Here is a 23,650-nt window from a genome sequence, read left to right on the forward strand (position 1 = left end):
AGATAAGCCCATTGGGAGGTGATGGTGGTTTACTGACTCAGGAACCATGGTCACTTGTCACCATCCCTGGCAATGTCAATTCTGGAGAACAATTTAATTTCTGGATAAGCATCCTCATGTGTGATATTGTTAAGCTAGCTTGTGGGTGTTGGCTAAAGGAGGCAGCTTGTTCCTTAATCAAGTCCAATACTTGAGTTCGGACTTATTCCAGTGTCTCTTTAGTCACTACATTCAGTTTGTCACACCATTTGGAAGATGTAGTAGAAAGTGGTGCAGTGGTGGTATCATTACAGCAATAGTGTGTTCAGTTTGATCCTGAAACGAGGTAACCATACGAGAACTCTTCTTTTTAGTAACCATAACACAGCAATGGACTCCTGCTCTTCAAGGATAATGTTAACGGTGGTACTGCTCCCCACTAATACCCCCCCCCTCTAATGTTTGATTTAGACCTGCACGGGACTCTCCAGAATTCCTTGATCCATTTTAGTTGGCATTTAAAGGCACCTGGTTCTTGCGGTAACATTTTCACCCTATGTGCCTGCTTCTTCCGCAATGACTGCATTTAGGTCTCCTTCTTCATTCTATCTGTCATAATGTATTCCTCGTATTGGAGGTTCACTATTCCTCATTGAATTTATGGCAAAGGTTCTTTTTTCCAGCTGCAATTCTGTCTTCATAAGCCTAAATTCCTTGCACATCTCATTTATATTTTTGCTCACTTTGGTGATGTTTTCTGTGTCTCTCATCTTAAGAGTTTGAATTTGCACTTTTATACTTTCTTCACGTTTGCCTGCTACGAACTGATCAATCAGCCGTTTATCTGCCTTCTTGTTTCTCATAAGTTCCATTCTTCTGACAGCTGCTATGTTTTCTATAGCATGAGTCTCTTATTGATTCTCATGGTTTTTCTGAGTAAGATTACATATTCATCTCAGATGCTGTTTGCCTAATGAATGTGGTTCTCATTTAGTTGAATATATATTCTGCAGTGGGAATAAGAGAAGAGGTATGAGGACTACCTGAGTGCTACAGCACAGCTACTGTTAAAGGATTTCTTACACTTAATATTAAAGCTGACATCCATACCCTTGTAGCCCATATAACACTTTTAAAATCTTTTTTTTTTTACATGCTTGAACATTTTTTTGTACCTATGAAGCTTCACAACACTAGTTCCAGATGGCAGCTGTCAGATAACTATTCACAATGACAGCTGCAAACACCTTTTCTCAATTCCTGTAATCAGCACTCTGCTAAGAACAGCAACCTAGCCAGTCACCTCACCTGACTATGGCACTGCCTTCCCTACTCTTTAATCAGCCATTCAGTGAAACAGTCAAGTCAATCAGAACAATTTATCTCACCTGTTTCTAGCCTTTATAAGTCCTTCAATTCTATCAAACCTTTGCAGAAGCAAAGTTTTGTTTTGGATCTCTCTGCTTGTGCTTTGAAGAAGAAGTGTTTGACTGTACATCACGATTATACCTTCTACAATCCCTATGACTTCAGCTTCGTCCCCCACAATTCTACCTTCTACAGTCATTTGACTTTGGCTTTGTCAATCACTATTCTACCTTCTACAGTCCTTTGACTTGTACCTTCTACAGTCCTTTGACTTGTACCTCACATCCACTCCTCTCATGAGTGAGCGACTTGGCCGGATTTGATGTGTCACTGACAACTACCCCAACCAAGTGGTTCTTTCCTGTGAGCTGCCAGCGCCATGACAGTACCCTGCATTTCCTGGTGTCCCAAACTCTGTATACAAGAATAACTTGGTCCTTAGCAACCTTGTTTTTCCATTACTGGTGTCATCAGACACTATAGGCAATATCTTGTCACTAAACTACAAGTCTAATCATATCTCTAGTTGGCTCTTTCTTCGCAAAATTAATCTTGCAGCTAGACATTGCAAAAAGGCATCATGGCGTGTGTCAAATACCAGTTCTCACGGTGAAGGATGCAGCATCTATCCCTGCTTTCCTGTGTCCAGGCAGGACATTTCCAGAGGCAACTAAAGCATAAACAGTCTGCTGCCTGCAGTAGAGACACAGAAACACATTCAGAGGAATGGCAACACAAGTAAATTAAGTATGTTCTTATCTGAGAATGATATAACTTATAACCAAATCTGTTTGAAAGTGTTTTGATGCCCCAAGGACCACAGTTCAGCCAATTTCTGTGTGACCATGAGCAAGTGAGTCGTAAGTGGAATGGATTTGGCCAACAATTAGCCCATCTGAGCATCTAACTATTAACAGTAGCACAGAGTAGTGGTGTGAGGCTTGCAACTGGTGTGAGAAGCGGTGGTAATTGCTTCAACAATGATGATAAATCCGACACCGAGAACACCTACAAGAAACAAACGATTTAATGAAAAAATGACAGCAATATTGACAGACTTACCTGAAAAGCGACAGTGCAGATATCCAATGGCAGCAGAAGAGAGAGCTGGCCAGTCAGACGGAGGTCCTGTCAGCCTTCTACTGCCATCGGATATCGGCACTGTCGTTTTTCAGGTAAGTCTGTCAATATTGCTGTCATTTTTTTATTAAATCGTTTGTTTCTTGCAGGTGTTCTCGGTGTCGGATTTATCGTCATCGTGGAGCCGTACCCAACCCATGAGAAGATTGTGGTGTCAAACTTGTATGAAACAAAGCTCATACATCCAACCTGTTAATCAAAGAAATGGGCCTTGGAACATTCGATGAGAGTAGACTTGATAAATTATTGGGAATAATTTGTGCAACTTTCTCCCTAATTTCTATAACTTTTTTTCTCCAAAAGATTACAATGAAAGCACAGGACCATCAGGTATAACCTACAGTTTATCTGGCTTTTCTACATCTCCCCCATATATCTGAGATGGGGAGTAGATGATTCAAGGACAGGAACTCAACATCATCTCGATAGGCTTTTATTGTGTTCTCACTAATGAGACTGTGTACATGGGAAACGTTTTGTTTACTGTCATGGTGCAAACCAGTAATCCCAAAACAGTGGTTAGTACCTCAGCTCAGGCTAACCCAACACAGCGGTTCATCTTGTTGCAATACAGGTCAATGGGAGGCATTGTGCTGTCTTTGATTGGGTGCATATCAGTCATAGCACTGTGCAGGCCAGTGAAGACAACTAAGGCGCACATTTATCAACATACAATGATCCATATTGTCAGCCAGTTTCATCTGGGTAGTCAAAAAGTTCTACACATTATTATTGTTATCATCCTTTATTTATATGGTACCACATTATTTAACAGCGCTTTACAAAAATGGTGACACATTTAATATATAACATAACAAAGAAACATACTAAGGGACAAGACCTTGTTTTAAGAACTTATGTTATTTTCATTTATGTTTTTGAATTACCACCATTGCAGTTGCTAAAACAACAGTTCTGTTGAGGTGCAACACTTTGACTGCAATCGTTATTCACATCCCCTTTCTTATTGGACCAATAAACCAAAAATACAAACGGTCTAATGTAAAATAGCTTCACTTATTAGATATTGAGATGTAGTTATGGTTGTCAGTAATCCCAATGAATGACACTGCAACCAAACTCCTAGTGAAAATAGCCAAATAACAGAACAAATGTAAATACTACACAATGTCACATATCACTAGTTCTGGCAACATATGGAAACTGGCACAACATTATTAATATTATTATTAAAATTTGTATTTAAGACTTACTAGTAAAATAATTCTCACAGCTTTCTCTGCAGATGGTGCTTTTGCATATAAAGGTAACAGGGAATTGCTGTCTGAATTCTGACATGACCTTTACATTGTGTATAATGCAAAAATCACATTTTCCAGAGAAGATTTTCATTTCTTGTCAAATGCCTATCAATAAGCATATAGGAAATAACATATAATGTATAAAAAACAAATTGGGGGACATTTATTAAAACCGATGCACTGTAAATTTTATTGCAACTCATAGAAATAAGTCAAGTATAATAATAATAATAATAATAATAATAATAGAAATAAAATCCTAACTAATTTTCCTAGCACATACACAAATAAAAGCATCAAGCCATCTGACTCTTGTTGGTTACAGCACCGGTTTTATAAATATACCAGTTTGTATTTTATGCAGCTAAAATAAACTTCATAAACAATAAGCTGAGCTCTAGACTGAATTTATATATATATATTACAATTAAAAAGCAAAAACTAAAACTAAAAAGTGAACGCACTGAGTCATCCTGTTCATCACTATACAGTCTTACAGGAAGGTCTCTAGAGCATATACTGAATCACCTTTCCAATATTGTATCTATATATACAGATGGGCTGAAATGATCATTTATGTCTATTTAGATAATATTGTTCTCCTGACTTAATCCTGCTGTGGCTTTAAATGAAAACATGACTCAAGATGTGGGGGCAAAGAACAATATATGATTGCCACAATATAGTGAGGATGTCCAAATTATGGTTTAAGTACATAAATTTGAATTGACTTGAACCTCAATAGGTATTTTTTCAATAAATATTTATTGGTCTTTTACAATTTAAATACAATCAGGGATAAACAGATGGATGAAAAAAGAAATATAAGTGATAGAAAAGAGAATAAAGAAGCAAAGGGACAAGACTACACAAAACGCCCCTCACCCCTTAGACCAAACTCCCAAAGCACTAACAGGGACAGTACATCAGAACATGAGGAGCGCAGGATTGTATGTGGAGGGGAAAGTGAAACAGATCTGTGGACACCATGTTAAAAAGGAATGGAGCTTAAAGTGTTTTGTTAAAAACTCATCAATTGTTTAATGATCAGTAGAACGTGTCCTTATCTTTACCAAGGCCAAGCCTAGCAGTTTTTCAAGATCTCACCAATATAATCTTGAACTCCCCAAAAATATAAGAGATTATTTTATAACCAAAAAAAAGTATAAAAGATTGTTTTCCTGATTTATTAGCCATTTCCACATGTGCGCCCTCTGAGGATTATATGGGAGTCCAATATTAAGGACAAAATCAATAGTAGTGAAAACTCATATCCAGAAATGTTTGGCTTGGGACAAGCCCACCAGATATGAAATAGTGTTCCTTCTCTTCCTCGTCAATGGAACATAGAACTATATTCAGGGAGCTATTCAGAAATCTTTGAAGGAACTGTGTATGTGATCAACACATCAGCACTTTAAAAGAAGTTCTAAAGAAAGGGACATATACTAAGACACATACCTTGGATTCACTTTATTTGTACATAAACCTTACGAGAGTTTAACAAGGACCTCCATACATCAGAAAACATTTTGAGTAATGAGACATGTTTATTGCCTTTATGCAATCATTCAAACTAAGCAATACTAACTTGTCAGAATATATACAACCCTCTTTTCTTTATTTTTATTCTTAAATATATTGGAGAGCCTCAGGATATCCTATTTGGGGATATCCATTCTTGGCCCTACAGCAGTTACTGCACAGTTACTCCAGCAGCAGATCAAGTCCTAGTGTTGGACATTACTGATCTGTTTTGTGGAATGTTAGAAGATGCCCAAATCCAGTTCTTGCCTCTAAAGAATAACAATTCTAACACTGAATGACTTGAAGACTGCCCATCTTGGCTCTATTGTACGGTATTATCATTTACAGTGCATACCACCCAATTCTCTAGTCTATCAACAGGGCAGGACCAGCCCTCGTGCTTCTAGAGCCGTTCAATGTTAAAGCCTCTGATACCTTTTAGTTCACTGCAACTGAAAGGAAGACAATTTTACCCCTCTGCGTGCAACATTCCCTTCTACACATACTCCATTTTAAACAATTTGTACTTCCTTTCTTTAAAAGGCTCGTTTTAGGCAACAGAACCCCAAAGCAAAAGACAATGATGTCATAAACAGAGATCTTATAGATTCCTGAAATATGCAAAGTCTCTTTAGTTCATCGCTAGGAAATCTGTGTCTTGGTCTCAGATTTTTCATCCTCTATCTTGTCCTGAGCAAGTCCCTCTGTAACTTCTTCTTGAATGGTAAAGTGAACATCAGAAGAGGAAGATTCCGAGCTCAGGCTGCTGTCTGCTATATTATTGTCATTACAGAAGCGGCCTGGGACCAAGTTGTCCTGCAGAATACTGAACATGGTGCACTGTTGGGGAGGTCTAGACACAGAAAAAGAAGAGGACCTCTTTCTGGGCTCCATCCATTGCTTCTCCTCATCCTGGTATAGCAGAAGCAGTTTGGATTCCTTCTCCCTCCTTTTGGATCTCATGTAGACCAGCATGATGCCCATCAGAAATATTCCATAGAAAGACATGACAATAAGGATGTAAAGATACTCATTGCTATCCTTCCCACTGCTCATTTCACTTGGTGGGTACTGATGCAGACCAATGCCTTGGTTTGCCATGGTCCCATTGGCTGGGTCTTCCATCCTCAACATTGAAGCAAAGTTGGATCAATCAATTCAATACGTCCTCTGCCAATTTAAACTGATAACACAACCTGAGAAGCAAAAACAGCATAATGTCAAAACTTCTAGGAAAATTCTATATTCTCACATGAGAGAACTGGCAAGGGGACGAGTAGGCATTATTTTTACAAAATGGAAAGTTGCCAGGCAACTAGCTTTGTTTATTGCGTATTTAACGAACCAATTTCATATGTATAAAGCCACCAACATGGAAAAAAAAACATTCGATTTTTAATAAAGTCACACTAACATGTAGAAAATGTCAAGGCTGCAAAAACAAAGTATTTGGATTAAAGTTTTCAGCTCACTACAAATGCATTGTTACAACACAAACAATGAAAAGGCCAGGGGATTGAAATGGTGTTTACTATTTACAGTGATTGTAAAATATTGCATTGCTCTGCCTTTTGCCTATACAGTCACTTTGTGTGACTGTCTCAGAATCTGAAAACACTAAGGGCTAGATTTACTAAGCTGCGGGTTTGAAAAAGTGGGGATGTTGCCTATAGCAACCTATCAGATTCTAGGTGTCATTTTGTAGAAACCACTAAATAAATGACAGCTAGAATCTGATTGGTTGCTATAGGCAACATCTCCACTTTTTCAAACCCGCAGTTTAGTAAATCTAGCCCTAAGTCTTTTTAGATATGATGCACATATACTGTAAATGTTGAAAACCAGACATTTGTTATGTGATAGCACAAAGCTTAATTGTACAGTGTTTTTTCACCTATTACAGCTATCTGTGTAGTTGCACTATGCTACTAAGTATGGCTTCAAATGTCAGTGCCTACTTAACATGTTTTGCAGTATGTGTATTTATGGACACGCTATTAGTGCAATAGCTATACATGATCTATCATGCTTAGTTTCTACCGTATGTATTACTTTAAATATTTCACAATATCCATCCTTCTTCTAAACTTTTAATAGTTGGTTTCCATTGCTGTTCATGGAATTTCCCTCCAAGGAAGTGGTGAATGTGGTTATTAAACAAACCATTTGTTAATCTAGCAGCAGGGAAGTGTAATTACAGTGATATATGAGTCTTATACCACCAGGCTCCCAACATGCTACAGCAGTCTTTTCAGAATTAACTAACAGATATTTCAGAACCATGATCTATTATCCTAAATGCAAAAGCTAGTTTCAGGGTTGAGGCTTTAGGTATTATCTTCCTTATTATAGAGATAAGATGTGTATCCACCGAATTCTAGCCTGCCTGGGCTTACGTGAAACTTATCATGGAACCAATTTCCTGTCTAATTAAATATAATACAGTGTGTTTATAGGATCAGATATTAATGTGTTTTACGTAATATGGGTAGATGGCTGTGCAGTGAGGGACTACTGGTTTTAACAAAATCTATGCAAAATACTATTTGTTTCATTTGACAGTTAATTGGGCCCCTTCCTTCCTCATCACAAATTCCCAATACAATCTTGTGCTCATTTCACAAGTAGCTGTATACATTCAGCAGCAAAGTCTCTCTGGAAATTGTTTTCCGATATTGGCAACTAATCTACGGCCATGCAGGTTCCCACTTTAAAACAATGGGAATAAAAGATTTGTGAAGATGCTGGTGGTTTAAACACCATCACTGATACTCATAAAATATTTTTATTGCCAACTGCTCTTCTCTAAAACCATTTCTGTGTGCAGAGGGAAGTGCAGGATTTCCACTGTGTGGTGAGTCCGACTGTGTGTTTCAATAACACTGCCGCTGACAAAGTTTTCCTGCAGTGGAAAAGTGTACGTATAGCACTGTCATATAAAGAATGAATGGCACATGGCTTATTTTGATATTTGATAAAGCACTTGCAGCATTTTTGGTATACAGGGCATTCTACACCTAATATGCCCTGAGCTTGCCGCTGAGGTGCATCTGGGGAACTCTTGCCAAATCATTCGGTTTTGTTTGCACTGTGATATATAATAGTGAGTTAAGCTGTCATCTCCAGTAAGAGAACCAGCTACAAACCAGATGCCTCATTGATCCACCGTATTCTGCATTATTTCAGATTTACAAAAAAAAATGCATATGTCAAATTTCCACTCATTTAAAGTACGTTTATTGCTTGCTTGGGCACTTGTTTTATAGAAATGTTTCTTTCACTTTCATGGAGTAAACTGGCCAGATATCTGTGTTTGTGTTGTAATGGTAGATGGATTACATTCATGAAATAGTCTCCAAGCAGTTGTGGTGGGGATTCATATACTAAAATACAAGAATGCATAGGACAACTATAAAAAGAAAACTAACAGTGCAGAACAAATGAACCAGCAGGTTCTTTTCTGCTGTCAAATTGCCTGAATAAAGTTAAATGTTATACAGCTCTACGGCATATGTTAGATCTATAAACATAATGATTAAAATAATTATGATTGTATGTGATACAATGTAACTCTTATTATAGAACACTGCATAATACCCTGCAGCTCAGTTATTTGTGAAAATAAATAAATGGCATTATCACAAAGTATACATTAGCTACTCAAGGTGTCCATCATCTATAGATAGTTATATAAAGATTGTGTAGGAAATAAGCTGGTCTGGACTTACGTGTGAGAAGTGCTGGGAGGACAGATACAATGATATCTGCTGCTCTTGGTCTCTGTACGTCTGGAAAGCTGAAACCGGTCTCCACTTGATGCTGTGATAGCTGTTTGAGCTGCTGGAGAATAAATAGCCAGCTGTGGACGTCTGTATGACATAATGCAGAAGGGGGCGGGGACAGGCTTGTGCTTGAAGACACGCAGAACATCCCATTGAACTTGTGATAGCTGCCAGGGAGAGAGAACATGCGCTTGGGGAGTAAGGAAGGAATGGAAAACTTTCAGGCCTAAGTAACATAAGGAAAGCAAAGAAAGCCAAAAACAAATGACTGCATGGGGTTAATCTGTTATGTAATGGTGCTGAAGGTAATACATTCTACCATAGAACAATTTCACAATGACGCATGTAATACAAGTGGTTGGAGCTTTTTCCTAAGTATAGGCAGATAGACTCTGGTCAACACAAACGTATACCTCTCAACTGCCTGGTTTAGGAGGGACAGTCCATCGATTGAGATATGGATAGGTATTGCTCCAAGGACAGTTGAAAGACGTACCCTGCTGTTTTTAGGGGAAAGGACTTGGGCGTTGCCTAGTGCCTTGAAAGCATTGGGCATGTTCCAAGAAATTTAGCATGCTCCGATGTGCAATGACCAAACCGCAATGCATATGAGGGTCAAGGCCCAAAAGTAAACTTGTCCCTTTAGGGGGATATACATATAGACTGGGAACCTGTATTACATTGTAATTTGTGATGGAGTGTGCATACATGTTAATCAGGGGCAGATTCGCTTAGTGGGACATAAGGTATGCCACAGTGGGCCAGAGCAATTGCTTCGAGAGTCTCCTTCTCTCCTCCTAGATTTTTATACTCTCCGTTGTTCAAGTGGTACGGCTGTGCTTACAGCAAATATGCTGGGGCCAGGGCAATGTGACCACCTGCAGAACTTCCTTCAGGAGAAAATAGCAGATCAGTATTGTCATTGACTGCTCAAAAAATGTCCACCACCCAATCAAAACTCAGTGGTTGCTAGAACTCATTGAGCAAATGTAAGCGATGTCATTGGCTCCACTGACTGCTTTCCACAAATTAAGTACTGGGGGTAAATGTATCAATCTGGTTGGTTGTTATAGGCAACATCTCCACTTTTCAAACCCATCAGAAACTCAAAGCTTGATACATTTACCCCCTGGAATATGCAACACATTTTTATTGTGCCCATCATCTGCTATGTGTCCACAGCTTGAAAGTAAACCACTGACTTTGCTAACTAAATAGTGAATATTACCTGCACATGCTGTACTTAAAGTGTCTCCTGCCATTCATGTTCCTTAAATAACCCATTGGATCAATCTAATAAGAATTCCCCCTGGACACATTTTTCTTACAATCCTCCTATGCTGCCAATGCCAATATTCACATAACAGTCCCATTATTGTATTGAGTGGAAGGGGTGTGGCCTGTCAGGAACAGAGGTAATCTTAGTGGGTGTGGTTTGAGTGGATCAGGGATATTTATCTATTTTGCCCTGAATTTCCCGTCTAGAATGTTGGCAGCTATGAGGGTGGGGGCAGCATTAGGCCTTACGCGAGTCTGGGGAATGATGTGTAAAGTTGCATATGGGGTACTTGAAAAAGTAGCTGAGTAATTTCTAGTTATCCCTCAATAAGTTTTATTTCTTGGAAGTATGTACCAGCACCACCAGAGACGCATAGGGTGACTCTGGACCTGGTACATTTCTGAATTTTGAGTATTGGAACCATCCATTTCTATTGTAACCCATCACAACATACACTTAGTTTTCATGGAATAAGACAGTTGGCACAATGTGCACAGAAATCTGCAAGTAGTGACAAGGATAAGATCTTACTTGTGTGTTGCTGCCAGTGCAAACTTAAAATGAAATCATTTATTCTTGGTTTATGTTCAGTTTTGACAGGCTGCTTACAATGCAAGCAGAGAAAAAAGAGACCTGGGATGCAGCCAGATTTAAAGCTGTAATGTGATGGACATTAGTAGCCAGTGATTACTGTACATTTGGACAGTTTGGTGTTATTTTTAGGGAAAAGCAACAGAGCCAAGTCAGAGTGTCGTGGAAGGCTGAAAGATGTTAGAAGCTCTTAGAAATCTATATTAGACCATCATTATTCAAAGTAGATATATCAATACCCATATTCCCATGCATGCTCATTAACATCAATATTTTTTTACTGAGATAAAAAGAAACTTAATTTTTCACCACCATCAAAATATAAAGCAAAAGTTAGTGTATACAAATAATGATAATTTATTAAAAACACACAAAAACCTGAATATTTTCTGGGAATCTAATGGGAAAAAAAACACATGTGGCAAGTCTGAGGTCACTGCAGGCGGCTGACAATAGAATGTTGAAGGTCCGGGCACGTGTCAGGGCAGGTGGAAAGGTACAAAATCCAGGCAGAGGTCAAGGCAGCTAGAGAGCAGAAAAGGTCAAAATAAATAATGCCAGGGATGTCAGAAACATGAACAGGGGAACAGTCTATTCAGGTACACAGCACCCATCATGGGTATATACAGCTAATGCAAGGCTCCAAAAGAAGCTGAGCCACCTGCACACCTGCAGCTGTATATAGCTGAAAAAGATACATGATCACAACATTTAAACTACCTGCCCAGCCACTCGTAAAAGAGTAACTTGTGGAGGTGCAGTCCTGCAGCCGCAGCTTGGGACACTGGTATAAATTAAGGAGCCCTTTACAAAACACGTCAGCCAAGTGTATTACATGGTGATGGAATTGTGATTGAAGCAGCATCTCCGTAAAGGAAAAAGGTACAGCAGAATCTGGGTACTTTGGGATTGGCCATAGAATATGTTTCCGTAAAGTACAGGAAGGAGCACACTGCTTCCAGATTTTTGATAATGGCTGTAATGATTGACAGGCGATTTTTGGCAAACTGCTGGTAGCAATTTGCAAGTGGCAGGAAACATTGCAAGGATTTTATGTGTATTAGTTGCAGCCTGTTAAGTACTTCTATCATTTTCGTAAGGTCCATGCACTTAATATTCTCTATGGGCCTGAGTCATTAAAGAGAGCAAAGCAGAAAAAAAGGAGTAACTCTGCACCTTGGCAAAACCAGGTTGCATTGGAGGGGGAGGTAAGTTTACAATGTGGGGACAGATTTATAGTTGGAGTAGGACATGCACTAGATCAACTTTAAATTTCATTGTAAAAATAGAGTTATCAAGTATTTGTGTGCTACATGACAAGAAGGCCAGTATGCTTATGTGCATAATAATAAACTAATTTGCACCCCTTTGCATTGTAACATGGTTTGTCCCAGGATCAAATGTACTCCTTTTTGTGCCTTGCTCTCCTTAATAATTCAGGCCCATAGAGAATATTGACAAAAATGTAACTAAGCAACTAACAAAGACGCACATTGAAGAAGTTAAATTACTTTAAGGCAAGCAACAAAAAATGAAGATCCAAAAGAACTTGACCATCTCTATTGGATCACTGTTGATCACTGAGTTGTTGTTGAAGCCATGATAGGCCTATAGGAACTGAGTTTAAGGATTTAGTAATAAAATATCAAATTTTCTGCTTATGCATAAACCCTTCTTGTTATTAGAGGAAGCTCTATTCCAAATAGACTCACCGAGAATCATACTTCCATGAATGACTAATCTAAAAGGCTTCTCAAAAAGAACAAGAATATAATCTTTGTTAACCAGAGTTTGTTCAATATAATTACTGATAACTCCATATTGCAGCAAAGGAGCCCAGACAGAAAAGCCTGGTCCTACAGAATGTGACTAGACGGGTGAGGCAATGACCGCAAACACTTTCACGTCATTGAAATTGTCTGCATCTTCTTTCCCAATTAGAATGGGCACGTTGCAAATCTTGCCAACAATGATACGTCAGTCAATTAGAGCTAATGTTAATTGAAAGTAATTAACCAATGTAGGATTTGCAAACAGGCTACGGCAGCAAATACGAAAAAAAAAAATATATATATTTTTTTATATCTTCACCTTTGCAGCAGAAAAGTTGGTTTTGTTACTGTAAGGAAGATTCCACCAGTAGCTAAAATGTTGATGTAGTAACATTATTAATGATGAGTTTTCTGTTTGTTTTATGTAGCAGAATTTCCAGTTTTGGCTATTTGAGAATCTGACTCTTCAAACTGGAGTATTATAGCCATGGAACAGACCCAGGCTCACTCACTATTTATATCTGGCTGGCTTGCGGCTATATCTTAAGGAACACAGCTGCTGTCATGGAAAATGTGAGCTGTTTAGAACACAAAAGAGCAGACAGGAGGCTGAAAGAACAATACACAAATCTCCTTATCCTGCTGATGTTAAGGTGCCATCTGACTGATCCTACAAGTATACACAGACCTATTTCCTAACCAAGGAAAGAGCTGAATTGTTACTATTACAATGCAGTGGGTGAGAGGATTAATATCCAGCAATTTACAGATATTCTTAATTTGAAAAAGAATGTTCAGATAGAAAACTGTTCTCCACCCAAATTAAAATAAAAAAATAAAAAAAATCTGTATCTATACTCCACCCCAGTATGAGCCTCCCACAATTTAAATCTTTTTTTTTATTATTTAAATTGCCCTTGCTGGCAAATCCAGCACTGGTCTAGAGTAGGGATGTGCACCGGCGACTTTTGAGGTCTCGTGTTTTGTGTTTTGGATCCGGATTTTCGTTATTTTTGAGGTTCGGATTTGTCTCGCAGAACACTTGACGAAAGGTCTCGGTTCGGATTTAAGGTATTGGATTCGGATTTTTTTTGAAAAAAACATAAAAAGTTTAAAAATCAAGTTTTTGGGCTTATTTTCACTCCTAGGCTATTATTAACCTCAATAACATTCAATAACAAGCATTTCCACTAATTTACAGTGTATTCTGAACACCTCACAATATAGTTATTAGTCCAAAACGTTGCAAAAAGGTATCTTTCTGGACTGCGTAGAGGAGTGGGTCACCACAATATCTTAAAAACCCTGAACTTTTATGATTCGCACCAATAATTGTACCTGGACTGCGTAGAGGAGTGGGTCACCACAATATATTAAAAACCCTGAACTTTTATGAATCGCACCAATAAATGTACCTGGACTGCGTAGAGGAGTGGGTCACCACAATATATTAAAAACCCTGAACTTTTATGAATCGCACCAATAAATGTACCTGGACTGCGTAGAGGAGTGGGCACTGGGCACCACAATAAAATATATAAAAAACCTTCAACAGGTCTGCATTACACTACACATACGGCTGCTCCTCCATCCTCTCCATCATATACATGTTGGAGTTTTAGCGTGTGACAACCTCTTGTTTTTGATAATGTCAGTGCATTTTGAATATTTTTCAATTTGCCCCACACCACTGAATGTACTTTATCTATGATACGCATCTATCTATCTTGACTGCGTAGTGTGGTGGCCCCGGTACACAATTTGGTACCGAGGCCACAATATAATTAAAAAACCCTCCACGTGTCAGAATTCCACCAAACAAGTATCTGGACTGCGTAGTGGGGTGGCCCCGGTACCCAACTTGATACCGGGGCCACAATAAAATAAATACACCCTCCACGTGTCAGAATTCCACCAAACAAGTATCTGGACTGCGTAGTGGGGTGGCCCCGGTACCCAACTTGATACCGGGGCCACAATAAAATAAATACACCCTCCACGTGTCAGAATTCCACCAAACAAGTATCTGGACTGCGTAGTGGGGTGGCCCCGGTACCCAACTTGATACCGGGGCCACAATACCTCCTCCAAACATGCTACAGACAATTCGTCATTGAGATCCCATTAAGTATGTTAAAGACAGACAGGGTCCAAGTGTTATTAGTTGACTTTGTAAAGAAAAAAACTGTCCCTGTTGCACATAGTCGTGCAATGAAGACTTACTTTTTCATTTAAAGGCACGATCTTTCAAGTGTAGTGTTTGTAAGTCTAAGTCATATTATACTTTTGGTAAAATTGGTTTTTTTTGTTCCTCTTTATGTTAATTAATTAGTAATAGAATTAAAGTAGGAAATAGAATTAAATAGAATTAAAGTAGGAAATAGAGTGGTATAGAGTTGTAGTGTGGTATAGATAGAGTGGTCCACACAATATAATAATAAAACCCTCAACTGGTCTGAATTCCACCAAACAAGTATCTTGACTGCGTAGTGTGGTGGCCCCGGTACACAATTTGGTACCGAGGCCACAATATAATTAAAAAACCCTCCACGTGTCGTAATTCCACCAAACAAGTATCTGGACTGCATAGTGGGGTGGCCCCGGTACCCAATTTGATACCGGGGCCACAATACCTCCTCAAAACATGCTCCAGACAATTCGTCATTGACAGACCCCAGACAGACAGGGTCGTAGTGTTATTGTTTGACTTTGTAAACCCAAAAAAATGTCCCTGTTGCACTTGCACATAGTCGTGCAATGAAGACTGACTTTTTCATTTAAAGGCACGATCTTTAAGGTGTCAGAAAGAGAGAGAAGACACAGGAGAGGAGAGTTGTAGCTGGGGACCTGGGGTGGAAGCTCCCAGGCTCCCCCAGCATTGCCTGGAAGTCTGAGCGTGGTGACTGAGCCAGGGCAAGGAATGTGTGCCCTGGATGAGGGGGAGAACTCCATGCCACTATAGTGAACCCAAGAGAGAGGGGGACACTGCACATGGAAGAGGCCCTGGAGTGAGGGCTGCTACAAGAGGCATGGTAGCTGTAGTGTCAGATCCTGAGGCTGAGAGTACACAGAGTGACGTGTCAGAGCACAGGAGACATTATCCCCGCAGAGGAGGGATGAGCTGCAGTTGAGAGGTCTGTTGTTGAAATAGGACATGCACACTTTAACAAACCAATCATTTCAGCGACAGGGCCTACCAAACAACTTTGACTGAAATGATTGGTTTGTTTGGGCCCCCACACCAAAAAAGCTATTCATCTCTCCCTGTACAGACTAAACAGGCTCTACTGAGGCAAGATGTCGTCCTCATCCTCAACCTCTGATTCCTCTCCCCCTACAGTGTGTACTTCCTCCTCATCACACATTATCAATTCGTCCCCGCTGGACTCCACAACCACAGGTCCCTCTGTAGTATCTGGAGGGCAGTGCTGTACTTCATTGAGGAATTGATTATTCATTTTTATAAACATCATTTTTTCAATGTTGTGAGGAAGCAACCTCCTTCGCCGCTCACTGACCAGGTTCCCCGCTGCACTAAAAACTCTTTCCGAGTACACACTGGAGGGGGGACAACTCAGGTAAAATAGAGCCAGTTTGTACAGGGGCTTCCAAACTGCCTTTTTTTCCTGCCAGTAACAATATGGACTGTCTGACATGTCTACTTGGATGGTGTCAGCAAAGTAATCATCCACAATTTTTTCTATTGTGACAGCATCCAATGCAGCGAGAGGAGATATGTCTGCAATGGTTGGCAGGTCCTTCAGTCCGGACCAGATGTTATCAGCATCCCCACCAGTGCCTCTTTTGGGAAAACTGAGCTTTTTCCTCGCAGCCATAGATGTGGAAGAAAATGAGGGTGGAGCTGTTGGCATGTCACGGTCCTCTTCAGAGGACAATCTCCTGACCAGCAGGTCTTTGCACCGCTGTAGATTTGTGTCCGCCGGAAACAGAGACACAACATACGCTTTAAACCGAGGATCGAGCACGGTGGCCAGAATGTATTCCTCTGACTTTAAAAGAGTGACCACCCTCGGATCCTGGCAAAGCGTACGAAGGGCTACATCCACAAGAGCTACATGCTTGCTGTAATCGCAATGGCTTACCAGCTCCTCCCTCACTTTCTCCAGCTGCTTCTGCAACAGCCTGATCAGGGGAATGACCTGACTCAAGCTGGCAGTGTCGGAACTGACTTCTCGTGTGGCAAGTTCAAATGGCTGCAGAACCTTGCACAACACGGAAATCAGTCTCCACTGCGCTTGACTCAGGCGCATCCCCACTCCTTTGCCTATGTCGTAGGTGGCTGTGTAGGCCTGAATGGCCTTTTGCTGCTCCTCCATCCTCTGCAGCATATAGAGGGTGGAGTTCCAGCGCGTCACAACCTCTTGTTTGAGGTGATGGCAGGGCAGGTTCAAGCTTTTTTGATGTGCCTCTAGTCTGCGGTAGGCACTGGCTGAATGCCGAAAGTGTCCAGCAATTTTGCGCGCCACCGCAAGCATCTCCTGCACACCCCTGTCACTCTTCAGGTAATGCTGCACCACCAAATTAATGGTGTGGGCAAAACATGGGACGTGCTGGAAATTGCCCATATTTAATGCCCGCACAATGTTACTGGCATTGTCTGACACCACAAATCCCCATGAGAGTCTAAGTGGGGTAAGCCACTGGGAGATAATTTCCCTCATTTTCTCTAATATGTTGGCAGCGTTGTGCCTCTTATTAAAGCCTGTAATGCACAATGTTGCCTGCCTTTGCATGAGCAGCCATTTTGTAGATGCTGCTACTGATGCAGCTGTTGCTGTTGCTGCGGAAGGGGATGCATCTACCCAGTGGGCTGTCACAGTCATATAGTCCTTCGTTTGCCCAGAACCACTTGTCCACATGTCCGTGGTTAAGTGGACAGTGGGTACAACCGCATTTTTAAGAGCACTGAGGACACTTGATCGTACTTCTCTGTACATTTTTGGTATCGCCTGCCTAGTGAAGTGGAATCTCGAGGGGATTTGGTACCGGGGACACAATACCTCCATCAACCCTCTAAATCCCACTCCACTGATGGCGGACACCGGGCGCACGTCTAACACCAACATTGCAGTTACAGCCGCAGTTATACGCTTTGCAATAGGGTGACTACTATCGTATTTGGTGGTCATGGCAAACGACTGTTGGACGGTCAATTGTTTGGTGAAAGACTTAGCGGTCTTACGACTTCCCCTCTGGGAAGATGACCGACTAACAGCAGCAACAGCAGCAGTGGCAGTAGTAGGCGTACCGCTGCAGGATTCCTCGGATGAATCCCGTATTGAGGAGGACTCAGTCTGGCTGGTGACTTGGGCTGCAGGACTGAATCTGATGGAGATTGTGGAGGAAGTTGACGAGGAGGGTGTTGCTGGTGTGTATCCAACTGGACCACGGGATTTAGGTGTCCCTGTACCGATGAGGGTCCTAGCCCCAGTTCCTGAACTAACCACTGAACTATGAAGGTTATTCAGGTGACGTATAAGGGAGGATGTTCCTAGGTGGGCAAGATCCTTACCCCTGCTTATTTGAGCTTTACATAAGCTACATATTGCCATACATTGGTTGTCTGGATTTGGATAAAAATAACTCCAGACCGAAGAGGTGCATTTTTTGGTCTTCTGACCAGGCATGACGATGGGCTTTTTCATCCCATGGACATCAGCTGTTTCCCCCCCTGGTGCCTCATTTACAATAACCACATCACCATCCTCATCATCAAGTTCCTCCACAGCGCCAGCTACATCATCAATAGCCTCCTCCCGAGCCACCTCTTCCCGTACAGTGATGGGAAGGTCAGGCTTGACAACCACCAACACCCTTGGACTCGCCTTGGGGATTTGTGATAATTTCTCTTTAGAAGGCAGAGTTGTTTGCTGTTTTGTTGCTGACAGCATAACTCTCTTCAATTTTTTGTAGGGGGGGGGAGGAGGAGGAGGGCTAAGATCCGTGGGTGAAGCTGAACCACTAGTCATGAACACGGGCCAGGGCCTAAGCCGTTCCTTGCCTCTCCGTGTCGTAAATGGCATATTGGCAACTTTACGTTTCTCCTCAGATGATTTTAAGTTTCTCTTTTTGCTACTTTTTCTTAACTTGGGCTTTTTGGATTTTACATGCCTGGTACTACGAGATTGGGCATCGGGCTTGGAAGACGACGTTGATGGCATTTCATCGTCTATGTCATGACTAGTGGCAGCAGCTTCAGCATTAGGAGGAAGTGGGTCTTGATCTTTCCCTACTTTATCCTCCAAATTTTTGGTCTCCATTATATGTAGCACAAGATACTGCAGAATGTGTGAACTTGGTAATATTGCAGTACCAATGGACTTATAATGCTGGATTGGTTTTGCAAATTTGGTTATAATTATTATATTTTTTTATTTTTTTTTAATTTTTTATTTTTTTTTACTTTTTTTTTATTTTTTACAAACTTGGGAATAATGGGGAAATAACTATGCCCTTAGAAGCACAGAGCACAGGACACAGCACCACTGGACTGAACAGGACACGGCACAGGACCCAGCAGCACTACGGAACTCAGCAGGACAGAGCACAGGACACAGCACCACTGGACTGATACTGCAGAATGTGTAAACTTTGTAATATTGCAGTACCACTGGACTTTTACTGCTGAATGTGTGAACTTGGTAATATTGCAGTACCAATGGACTTATAATGCTGGATTGGTTTTGCAAATTTGGTTATAATTATTATATTTTTTTATTTTTTTTAATTTTTTATTTTTTTTTACTTTTTTTTTATTTTTTACAAACTTGGGAATAATGGGGAAATAACTATGCCCTTAGAAGCACAGAGCACAGGACACAGCACCACTGGACTGAACAGGACACGGCACAGGACCCAGCAGCACTACGGAACTCAGCAGGACAGAGCACAGGACACAGCACCACTGGACTGATACTGCAGAATGTGTAAACTTTGTAATATTGCAGTACCACTGGACTTTTACTGCTGAATGTGTGAACTTGGTAATATTGCAGTACCAATGGGCTTATACTGCAGGATTGGTTGTGAAAATTTTGTGGTAATTAAAAAATATTAAAGTAGTTTTTGGTATTTTATAAAAAAAACTTTTTTTTATTTTTTTAAACACAGGGGAATATTGGGGAAATAACTATGCCCTTAGAAGCACAGAGCACAGGACACAGCACCACTGGACTGAACAGGACACAGCACAGGACCCAGCAGCACCACTGACCTCAGAAGGACAGAGCACAGCACACAGCACCACTGGACTGATACTGCAGAACACAGCACAGCACAGCACAGCACAGCACAGCACAGCACAGCACTAAACAGCACAGAACTAAACAGCACAGAACTAAACAGCACAGAACTAAACAGCACAGAACTAAACAGCACAGAGGACCACCTAACACACCCTCCCTCTACCCTGATCAATGCCCGAGTGAAGATGGCGGCGACTAGCGGGGAATTTATAGGATCCGAGTATCGCGAGATCCGACAACGGGATTATGAGTCAGAGCCTCAGTTTCACTTTTGAATTTGGCGCCAATACCCGGATCTGTCTCGGATCCGACTCGGATCCGCAACGTTCGGGTGGGCTCGGATTTCAGAAATCCGAGCGCGCTCATCCCTAGTCTAGAGGTGTGTAGGGACTATTCCCATTTACACAAGGCTCTCTTGCCTCTTCCAGTGCACTTTAATGCACTGTATAGGAGATACGTATAGTGCTAAGCTACATTATAATGTACTCTGATATATATCACATTATATGTTATCAGGTGTTAGGAGCCGCGGCGGTGCCCCTCTCCCTGGTGTCCCGGCCGTCTCCATGACGACAGGGAGGTCACTTCCGGGTTCTCGGCCCGACCGTTGCTAAGGCAACGGCCAGACACCGAGTGTTCTGTCAGCACGCCCCGGTAACACAGGGCAGCCGGGCGCGTGCGCTGGAGCTTATACAGCCTGCGGGCTGATTAATGAAGGCAATTAATTAAGCGACCAGGTCCTGAGGATTGTTACAGGGCTAAGCCCTGATTGGCTAGTTATAGTATTTAAGGCAAGGAGGGCTTAGCCTCCTTGCCGGTTATAGCGTAGAGTTTCTCTGTTGCTGACCTGCTCCTGTCCTGTTCCTGCATGTCCCAGTTTTCTATTGGACCTGCTGTTGTGACTCTCTGCCTGTACCTTGGACCTTTTGCCTGGTTCCTGGATTCTGCTGTCTTGCTGGCAGGGCCGGACTGGGACTAAAAATCAGCCCTGGCATTTTAAACACACAGGCCCACCTGTTGTCGGCTCCATGCACAATATTGTTGCACGCTGAAGTGGCGTTAAAGGTTCCGGTCACCGTAGGCAAATACACCAACAGCACCCTCCCCCCCCCAATGTATAGGAATACTCCTAAATATAAATATTCTGAAATATTCTCCAGCATTCAAATTAAGATTGATTGCGCCGTTGTCTCTTACCTGTTCTTGCTCTTCTCTCTTGCTGCTTTGTTGTCTTCTCGCTGGCTTTGGGAAATTTGGAGTCCTGTATTGAAAATGCAAAAAATTTATTATATTACAAAATGTTAAACCCAGAATGACTAGGGTCTTTAATTAAAAAAAAAACCACTCTATTATGACCAGATAACACTACCCCAATATACAGGCATATATAAGTAATTTCTGAACATTTGTGGTCAATAAAATGTTAACCTCTACCAGCCCCATCTCACTGGTATTTAATATTCCAGTGATAGTTGAGACCAGACATTTTCAGCCCCTCTCCACCCCCCCTGCAGACATTTTCAGCCCCTCTCCAGCCCCCTTGCAGACATTTTCAGTCCCTCTCTACTCCCCCTGCAGACATTTTCAGACCCTCTCCACCCCCCCTGCAGACATTTTCAGCCCCTCTCCACCCCCCCTGCAGACATTTTCAGCCCCTCTCCACCCCCCCGCAGACTTTTTCAGCCCCTCTCAACCCCCCCTGTAGACATTTTCAGCCCCTCTCCATCCCCCTTGCAGACATTTTCAGCCCCTCTCCACCTCCCTTGCAGACATTTTTAGCCCCTCCCTCCCCCTGCAGACACTTTCAGCCCCCCCCCCACCGATTTTTCTATTCCTCTCTCCCCCCCCCTGCACACATTCTCGGGTCCTCTCTCCCCCCCCCCCTGCAGACTTTATCGGGTCCTCTCTCCCCCCCCTGCACATATTATCGGGTCCTCTCTCCCCCCCACCCCGCACATATTATCAGGTCCTCTCTCCCCCACCTGCACACATTATCGGGTCCTCTCCCCCCCCTGCACATATTATCGGGTCCTCTCTCCCCCCCCTGCACATATTATCGTGTCCACTTTCTCCCTCCCTGCACATATTATCGGGTCCTCTCTCTCCCCCCCCCCCCCCCGCACATATTATCGGGTCCACTTTCTCCCCCCCCCCCTTTTGCACATATTATCGGGTCCACTTTCTCCTCCCCTGCACATATTATCGGGTCCACTTTCTCCCCCCCTACACATATTATCGGGTCCATTTTCTCCCCCCCACCCCTGCACACATTTTCCCTGTGAAAGTAAGAGATACTTACCTCAGCAGCCTCCAGGAATCTGTGCGCCCTCTACAGCCAGTCCTACGCGGCCACGCATGACGTCCTGATGTCACATCGCGCGGCCGCAAACCTATAGCGCGGGCCGGCCCACAGAGCTGTCATGACGTGTGACGCCATGACGGCTTCAAAAATTTATTTAATTTAATTAAATCGGTGATCGCAGGGAGCCGGACTGGCCCGCGGTGCCATCGGCCCTTTTGGCATTTGCCAGAAGTGCCAGATGGTCAGTCCGGCCCTGCTTGCTGGTGACCCTGACCCTTGGCATGCTATTTGACCATTCTAACTTGCTTGTGACCCTTGACCTCGGCTTATGTCTGACCATCCGTTACCATCTACTCAGCCTCCTCTGGCCTGCCGCTGTGGTATTGTATAACTAACTCACACTACGCGAGAAGTTAAGTCCTGGGGATATCCGAGTACCGGTGAGCACATAAAGCTCTACAGGAAAGGTGGCTGCTATAAGTGAAGACCTCTGTCATCTGTTCTGTGAGTTCGTTATCAGACCGGCAGCCTAACATCACGTAGGCAAGAGCTGGAAGTACACATTTGATTCTTGAATATTCCAAAGTCAAACTCTCATTTACTCACTGTCTTCAGGTATATAGGAGCAGTTCTCTATGCCCATCTCTTTTGCAATAGATTCAGGCCAGGACTTAAGTATGATGTGTAAAAGAACCTGTTCTCTACCATACGTCCGTGGAGAAATAATTTCAGAAGTTTTTATTGAGGATATTAGACTGACTAGAGTTCCCTTTTAATCCACCTGACCTGTCTCATCCAGGCCATATTTCTTAAGCTGCTCAATTGTAACTTTATATAACTTATCATATGCTATAGGCCAACTGAGCTTTTCCCTGTATCTTGTGCCACATGCAGTTTATGTACATCAGATTTGGATTCCACACAAGATAACCTAGGCTCTTGTCTAGTGTCTCGTGGTTATAAGGTGGTGGCTTGCACTGGTACCTGGGACTCATACAGTTAACTTGCTGGGTTGGAGATATGGGGTGATATGGACGCAGTTGGGGTTCCGTCATACACAGTACGCAATTATCTTGTTAACAGTAAAAATTTACGATCATGCTGTCTCAGGATTTAAAATAAAGTATTGCTTTGGCAGTGTGATAATATAATTAATATATGGACATACGTAAATTCATTTGGGGCAATGCTAGTAAAATATAGGGACTCTCCCACTATAATTTGGGGACTTCTATTCTGTCTCATGTCTACACTGTCTCAGTCAACATTGTATGATCGTATTCTGCAAGATTTTTTTCTACCAAATGTGTGGCACTGAGGAGTTTTCTGGTACCTTACATATAGTCATAGATATCTTCACTATTTATAACTAATATGGGGCAA

The 23,650-nt window shown here is 41.9% G+C and overlaps 1 protein-coding gene across 1 annotated transcript; it reads right to left on the reverse strand.

Moving 5' to 3' along the window:
* Positions 1–3,213: 3,213 nt before the first annotated feature.
* On the reverse strand, positions 3,214–9,133 carry KCNE4 (potassium voltage-gated channel subfamily E regulatory subunit 4). Its single transcript, XM_075201847.1, has 2 exons — positions 9,005–9,133; positions 3,214–6,472 (listed from the first exon to the last, which is right to left on the reverse strand). Exon 2 carries the CDS (start codon positions 6,408–6,410, stop codon positions 5,919–5,921), a length of 492 nt encoding a protein of 163 aa, XP_075057948.1. The 5' UTR covers positions 6,411–6,472; positions 9,005–9,133; the 3' UTR covers positions 3,214–5,918.
* Positions 9,134–23,650: the final 14,517 nt, after the last annotated feature.

This window comes from Mixophyes fleayi, chromosome 3 (assembly GCF_038048845.1).
Source record: "Mixophyes fleayi isolate aMixFle1 chromosome 3, aMixFle1.hap1, whole genome shotgun sequence".
Classification (NCBI taxonomy): domain Eukaryota; kingdom Metazoa; phylum Chordata; class Amphibia; order Anura; family Limnodynastidae; genus Mixophyes; species Mixophyes fleayi.

Bases quoted from the DNA above. Each gene is read 5' to 3' on its own strand.
- KCNE4 (XM_075201847.1), bottom strand. From the start codon at position 6,410: ATGTTGAGGATGGAAGACCCAGCCAATGGGACCATGGCAAACCAAGGC.